The sequence below is a fragment of the Archocentrus centrarchus genome, chromosome 24 (assembly GCF_007364275.1).
Source record: "Archocentrus centrarchus isolate MPI-CPG fArcCen1 chromosome 24, fArcCen1, whole genome shotgun sequence".
Lineage (NCBI taxonomy): Eukaryota > Metazoa > Chordata > Actinopteri > Cichliformes > Cichlidae > Archocentrus > Archocentrus centrarchus.
The window spans coordinates 22,331,477-22,338,417 of record NC_044369.1 but is presented as its reverse complement, the minus strand read 5'-3'; the positions used below and the strand labels follow the sequence as shown (position 1 = coordinate 22,338,417).

The following is a 6,941-nucleotide window of genomic DNA, read 5'->3' as shown; positions in this document are numbered from 1 at the left end:
TACCAAAATAGTTCAGTGCTTGGTTTGCAATCAGTGGAGTATAAGCTTCTTGTCGTGTGTTATGTTTTTGCAGGTAATTTCTGTCAGCATATCTGACACAGACACATTGGCCCCACGATGCAGATTGTGTAGCCGATCATGCAAGACTGGAGTGACCACGGGGTTTGTGTTTTTTCACGATAAATACACATTATTTATTTACAAATAAAGTGGTTATAATAGAAATAAATACAAAATAGAAATCTGAGCATCTGAGCATACTTCATGTGGTATTGCACCCATTTCAAAATGTACATCAGAAATACATTTCCAAAACAGTAAAGAAATATTCCTTTGATTAAAATATTTATTTTTCCCAACTTTATGTAGACATAAATATATTCATATATAGTTTCTTCTTCTTCCACAATAGCTCTGTTTTCTGTTTCTTTCATATAAATAAATGTCTTCATTGGGAAACTGGGTGTCCATGGTAATCTCTGATCTCTTTCTGCCTCTCTTGCCTCGCTCTTTCTATCCATCCCACCAGTTTCTCACCGGCAGCCGCATCCCTCCACCACCATGTCTTGGTAGTTTTTCAGAATTACTTTCTCAAATTCATCCAGGTAGAGCAAAGAAATGGGGCTGAGGTCAGTGGGCACACAACAGGCTTTGGGGATGTTCGAGTTGACTGAGTTGACAAGCGTCTGCACAATGGCATGGTTAGTAGAATTGAGGTGGTCTGCTAGGGGGAAAGGACATTCCCCATGGCAATAAAAGGCATGGTAGCCAGGGGGTGCCACTATCCACTCATTCCAGCCCACATCACTGAAGTCCACATACAAGGGATGCCTCTTGCAGCTTGCCTTGTGCTGTTGCTTCCTACGTTGTTTGCGGGGTACTGCTTGCCTTTTTTCCCGTGTATGGAGCACCGAGCCCCCACGACTGTCATGGCCATATGTCACAAGCAGTGGCCGAGCCTGAGGCCACGAGTCCTGGTCCTGGTGTAGGAACCGGCTCACCCTGACATGCCTCCTGCGTATATGGGCATGCTCACTGTTCATCTCCCCTTCCTCCAGGTGAATCACCTCCACCAAGAAGCCGTGATTGTGGCCTTTCCCAGAAGTCCAATGAGATACCGCGGGGCTGACGTCAAAGCTTTCCCAGCGACTCAAAGAGTCCTGCACCAGTCGAGTGTCCAGCAGACGTAGTAGAGGTTCCTCGCCATGAGTGGCGGGAACTCCAAATATCTCATAAATGTTGATACGATGGAAGCCAGTGGTAGGAGTGCTGTCATTAATGATGCTTTCGTTGGGGCTTGCAGAGCCCATGACCTGATCCCTGTAAATGCGTAGCTCTGCAGATGAGATGAGCTCTTCACTGGGAACAGAAGTGAGATTAAAGTAGAACTGCTGTGTTGTTTTGCCTTTTAGGCTGGCCAGGGCCTCCATAGACTCTGAAAAGGACAGGAGAGAGACAACCATAGTGTAAGGATGACGCCAAGAATTTAGTCATTGTGCAAGAATAAGAAATAACATCCAGTCGATCTAGTTTATGGATCTAGCCAAGCTGCCACATGGCTATGTGAGTGGTTGCGGGCTGATGTGTAGCAGGTATACATCATATAGCCACACTTTGCATGTATGACTCAGTGTAATAGCAGGCAAATGCTCATGGGGATGTAATATAGTCATCAGTGCCATGCTCATATATTCACCTGGTTAAATGTCAGAAGATGAAAGCAGTGCGCTTCCATCTATCGATAAGATCAAACATGCCAGTCAGCCTGACTTCAAATGGCTCATTTGCACTGTGAGAACTGGCTGCTGCACACAATTTTCATAAGTACACATGAAAAAAGTTCTTTCATTTATCGATAGATGGATTGATATATCTCATCAAATATGAGAACGGCCAGGAGAAAAATATAAATGCCAACTGTTGCATGAAAATTAGTAGAAGTTACAACTTCTGAAATATTTATTTTAAACAATGTAATAACTGAAACTGAAATTACAAAGACTTAAGTTATTGTTAACGTGGAGATAATCATAGACAAATGGAAAGTTGGGTATATATAAAATGTATATACTTAAGATCTTTGTATGCCCCTCTATAGTGTACAGTAAATGACAGAAGTCTTTTTAAAAGCTACAATTTTCTTTGAGCCCCCCCCCCAACTTTGAACTCTTACTTTATGAAGATCACAGATGATGTATAGACACACTTTTTAATCTGTTTGGTGCAGCGGAGTAAACACAAACTTTGAACTCCTTGCTTTTTCAAAGGAGGCATTTAGGAAATTCCACCATCTCATCCTAAATCTCCCTCCAGAGGCACAAAGACCTCAATTAGGCCCATCACTCCTTATTTGATGTGGGAAAGCCCCCTGTCTCTCGTTCCCCCTCCTCTTTCCCCAATCCCTCTCTTTCTTTCGTTCCTCAGCTCCCAAATCCCCTTTTCCCTCTGTTCTCTTAGCCCCAAATCCTCTTTTCTTTCTCTCTCCTTCTCTTTCACTCTTTCTTAATTTCTTTCTACAACAATATTCTCACTCTCTCTCCTTTTCTGTCCTTCGAGGTTAGGCTATGTGAACAAGTCGAGGCCTGTCAAAAACGTGTGAACCACAGATATGAGTGTATCAACATTCCTAATTTCTTTTTGTGCCGCATGCCAAAACATAAGATAAAGGCTAATGTTGGGTCATTCATCAGAGACGTGTCTCTGGCAGCCACTTCCTGTGTAGTAGTGGAAATGTTCTATTTGGCATGGGAAATAGTTATTTTTGAAAACTGATAGCAGTGAAACTAATTATCCTAGTGAAATGAATATCGGCCAGCAGATGTGATGAATGATTAGAGCTGTTTGCTTTGATGTGCTGAGTTTACATCTGTAGATACATGCTTATTATATGGACCAGCCATCAATTGCGTGTCTCCTGACGTGGGAAGACGAACAACCCGGCAGCTCTGTTAGCACGGAATGAAAGGGCCAGGGGAACGTATGTAAACACAGTCTGAGCACATTCGTAATGGCCAGTGGTGTCAAGGTGTGTTGGCTAGTTGCAGAGGTTTCCAGTAGTTGGTTGGGGGCAGTCGCTCAGCCTGGCTGCCCAGGTCATAGTTGTTTGTAGTGTGTCAGTGTAGCCACTTGGTGTCATTGCACTAGGCCTCTGGAGAGCACCCAAGCAACCACTCAACCACCCCTCTGACTCACCCCTGATGGAAACTTCCCCAGTCAAACACTTAGAACTCTGTATGAGGACTCTGTGCAGAGCCCCTATGGACACAGTTACTTGTATGCTTTAAAAACTGGAACATATACCCTAGGATGTTGAATCACAGATAAAACATCACTATATATTTGACAGTAAACATTGCATTTTTTTCATTTTAATCATGCACGAGTCATTTTAATATCATAACCAGGTGCAAAAGTCTATATAGCCTATGATTAACACATTATAAGTAAACCAGCATTATGTATTACATTTCAGCAGCTGGTTTTCTTAAGTTAAAATAATCCACGTTAATAGTAACACCGTTCGAACATTTACACAATTGTTGAACTAGTGCACCTTATCCAGGATCTATGAGGCTTTTGTTGGGAGTCTTATATATCTGAGCAGCATATGTTATCTTTGAAGTGCAACGGAGTTGAACTGTAACACCAAATTCAACAACCAGCACGTATCCACCATGTAAACTAAGTGAGCAATTACAGTGTTATTGGAACATGCGTAATGGCGCACTGCACGGGCACAAGGGGGATTTGGAAAGAATAAGGCGCGCAACCCCCTCCTCCTCCCCTTTACCAAGAACTAATTTCAGCCTTGTTAAAAATGACTCAGAATTCAGTCTGACACGATGACTTTGTCATAATGCGTGTTAGTATAATGTCATGTCGTGTGTTATTGAAGTAACAGGGTGATGACTATCACCTGCGCAAAGGCACACCGCCCTTTATCCTGCTCCTGTGGTGCGTGTCTGGAAAAACTGTTTTCAGAGCCCACGCAAACACCATCAATTATTAAGAAACAAATTACCCCAGGGATACCACCGCCTCTTGATGTTTTAAAGCCTCTGACAGCAGCCCCAGGAGGGATGTTTGGTTAAATGCTGCATCACAACATATATGAGAGTTAATTAATTGTGCACAAGATGCTCGTTTCTAAGTCGCGTTACTGCGTTTTAAGCAAACCCAAATGTATTTAAGAGGAAGTTGTAACTTGGACGCGTGTCACCTGTAAATGACTAAACCTCTATAAAACAGTGAAGACTCTGAAGTTCAGTCTTGGCTCAATGAGTCATGTTTAAATATAGGTTTGGGCTGTCTGAGAGAGCCGAGAAACTCCCTGGCTGACAGGTAAAGGTATGTCACTAATACATACCTTCATGGTGAAAGCTTCTAATCGTGTTGGCCTTGCTGGCGGCTCTCTCTGCGTGTTTCCCCATGCTCTTGGGTCGTTTGGTGCTGTGGTCTCCGTTTGCTGAGTGCATACGGTAAAGGTCCACCATATACTGCGGCACCACGGCTTGCTTACTCGGGGTCGGCCTGCGCCCCAGTCCAAACACATTGAGAAGCCGAAGCTCAAAATCGTTGAGGAAGCTCTCTGACTGCTCTGGGGTCTGCTTCCCGGATTCGCTGTATTTCCTCCGGCCGACCTCGGGGATAAGTCCCGTAGCACCTTCCAGCAACACCTGAGCGAGCAGCAGTACCATGAGAGAGCGGACCACGGCGACCATGATCAGTCAGTCCCTGTGGAGAAAGTTGGTTTTTGTCAATACACTGGCGCTGAGGTATTGACATGAGGTAGACACCGCAGGGACCTCACTGCAGCATTCCCCACACTGTGTGTGATTCCCCCCATACGGTCGGAACGATTGAAGGAAATCAGGTTAAAAGGGAAGACAACTCTTCACTTTGAAGTGGGGGGGAAAAAAAGAGATACACCCCACGGGCAATATACCGCGTCAAAGCTGAAGTTTGGTCTTAACATGAAGCGATACATGAAAATATCAAGGTGAGGAAGTTCTGAAAGAGACGAACAAAAAAAAAAAAAGGAAAAAAAGAAAAGGAAAAAAAAAAAGAGGGACGGACTCAGAAAAGACAAATCAAAGGGTTTGCGGAGAGAGAGATCAAACATAAAGTCTCCAATTAGAGGAGATAAGAAATCACGTTAGGGGAGGTGATATGAAAAAGAAATGTGAGTCTGTGTAGCCCGACAGATCACAAGAAGCATCAAAGAATACAGTTAGGGAAACGGGTTAGTATGCACAGCAGCAACAGATGCATCCAGACGGTGTCACAAGCGTCTGTTTGCAGGGGCTTTGACGGTCGTGTATAATCATAAGGGATAGAGTTACTTCAAGAGGCTCGCAGGTGTTAGATCTGACGTGCGTACCAGATGTAGCCCGGGACAGGACATCAAAAACATGAAAAAACTAAGCATCATCTGAGCAGCACGACTTCCAAAGGAACAGCTTTTTTCTTCTTTTCATAGTTTTCTCCGAGTGTAGGAGAACGCTTTAACTTTTACGCACACACCCTATAATCACATATAAACCAAGAACTAGCAGGGGGGTCAGTTAGAAAGTAAACTTTTCCTTATGTAACGAGTTGTTTTACAACAAGTTTATTTCAGTGGAGTACTTTAAGCGTTTATAAAAATCCATGCGTTTTAGTTTACCTGACGAGAAAGCGCTGTGTCCGGTCGTCGTTCCACCTTTGGGCTCCGATAAATTCCACATTAATTCGTGTTTAATCCACGTTGCTTCTCCTTGGGGGACCAGAGACAGCCCATACCCTTCGCCGATCGCCTCTCACACATATTATCACCAGCTGCGAATCGGGTTAGGTCTTGGTCAGTCCCGACAGAAAAAAAATATGTTAAGTCTACGAGGAAACGGCTTCGCGTAGGCATAACCGATCTAGGTATGAAGAAGTTTCTCTGAACATCTTTACCAGCGAACAATACAAATACAAAATACAAAAACTGAGCTTTTCTGAGAGAGAGAGAGCGCGATAAGCGGACCTAAGTGTCGCTCTTTTGGACGTTGTTGCTGCGAGTTGGAGAGCGCGTCGCCTCTCCTCTGTGCGCCGCACTGGAGCGTTTGAATTGATTGTTGCCTTCTCTTCCCCCAGCACTCTTTTTGTCGTAGTGATGTCACCAAGGGGATGTCAATCATTTGTCCACAATAAAGCACCTCCTGTGGACCTCTACCCCCGAGGCTCCGTTTTCATGACTAAAAGGCTTGGGCATGAAAACTCTCCTTTTCTCCTCATTTTACGTCCCTGAAATTAAACAAAATAAAACAAGAGACAGAAATTTAAAAAAAAAAGTCAACAACAGTTAAAACCATGCTGTTGTTTTTCCATGCACAAGTATAGCAAGAGACTGTTCTCTTAATGCTTTTCAGAAGCATCAGTTTGGTTCGTTACACTCCCTAGATGGTGTGATATTCCTGTGAATTTGACCACCCAGAGCAATAACATGTCAGCTCCTGCTGTTACATAAACAGATATTTGACCAGTGGTGTTAATAGCTGGATCAAAAAATGTTTAGTTTTTGGATTAAGGCTAACAGATAATGGGTTTATAACTTGTTGCTTTAGTGGTTTTAAAGGATTAGACTCTGCAAAGTGACTGTCACATTCTCCTGCTGGACTACACTGTGTGTGAATGTCCCTGCATGCGTGACTTATACAAGCTTCCCCCTGCCTGGATTAATCTTTTCATTTCGCTCCAGTTCGCAGCGCTTTATCGATATATCAGTGACAGATTTGGCTGCAAGAATTGCTCTCTTATTCTTCAGTTCTCTGGAGGAGCCAAGTGATTAAACCTCAGAAATTTCCCATGAAGGCAGTAATGTTTTCACTAAGTTTAAAACTTAGAGTTCTCGCAAAATTGCATCTTAAAAAGGATGACTGGTAAAGTAAAGTACTTGCTAATACTTGATTCTAGTA

At 43.4% G+C, this 6,941-nt stretch overlaps 1 protein-coding gene across 1 annotated transcript; it reads right to left on the bottom strand.

Annotated features, from left to right (window-relative positions):
- Positions 1–250: 250 nt before the first annotated feature.
- bmp2b (bone morphogenetic protein 2b) lies at positions 251–6,082 on the bottom strand. The gene is made up of 3 exons (XM_030721398.1): positions 5,666–6,082; positions 4,367–4,734; positions 251–1,435 (listed from the first exon to the last, which is right to left on the bottom strand). The coding sequence occupies exons 2-3, from the start codon at positions 4,719–4,721 to the stop codon at positions 534–536; spliced, it is 1,257 nt and encodes a 418-aa protein (XP_030577258.1). The 5' UTR covers positions 4,722–4,734; positions 5,666–6,082; the 3' UTR covers positions 251–533.
- Positions 6,083–6,941: the final 859 nt, after the last annotated feature.

What these genes read in the sequence shown, in the direction of transcription:
- bmp2b (XM_030721398.1), bottom strand. Translation starts at nt 4,721, where the DNA reads ATGGTCGCCGTGGTCCGCTCTCTCATGGTACTGCTGCTCGCTCAGGTG. An exon ending in TAGAAGCTTTCACCATGAAG is followed by an intron (nt 1,436 to 4,366) that starts GTATGTATTAGT and finishes TGTCCTTTTCAG; the next exon opens with AGTCTATGGAGGCCCTGGCC.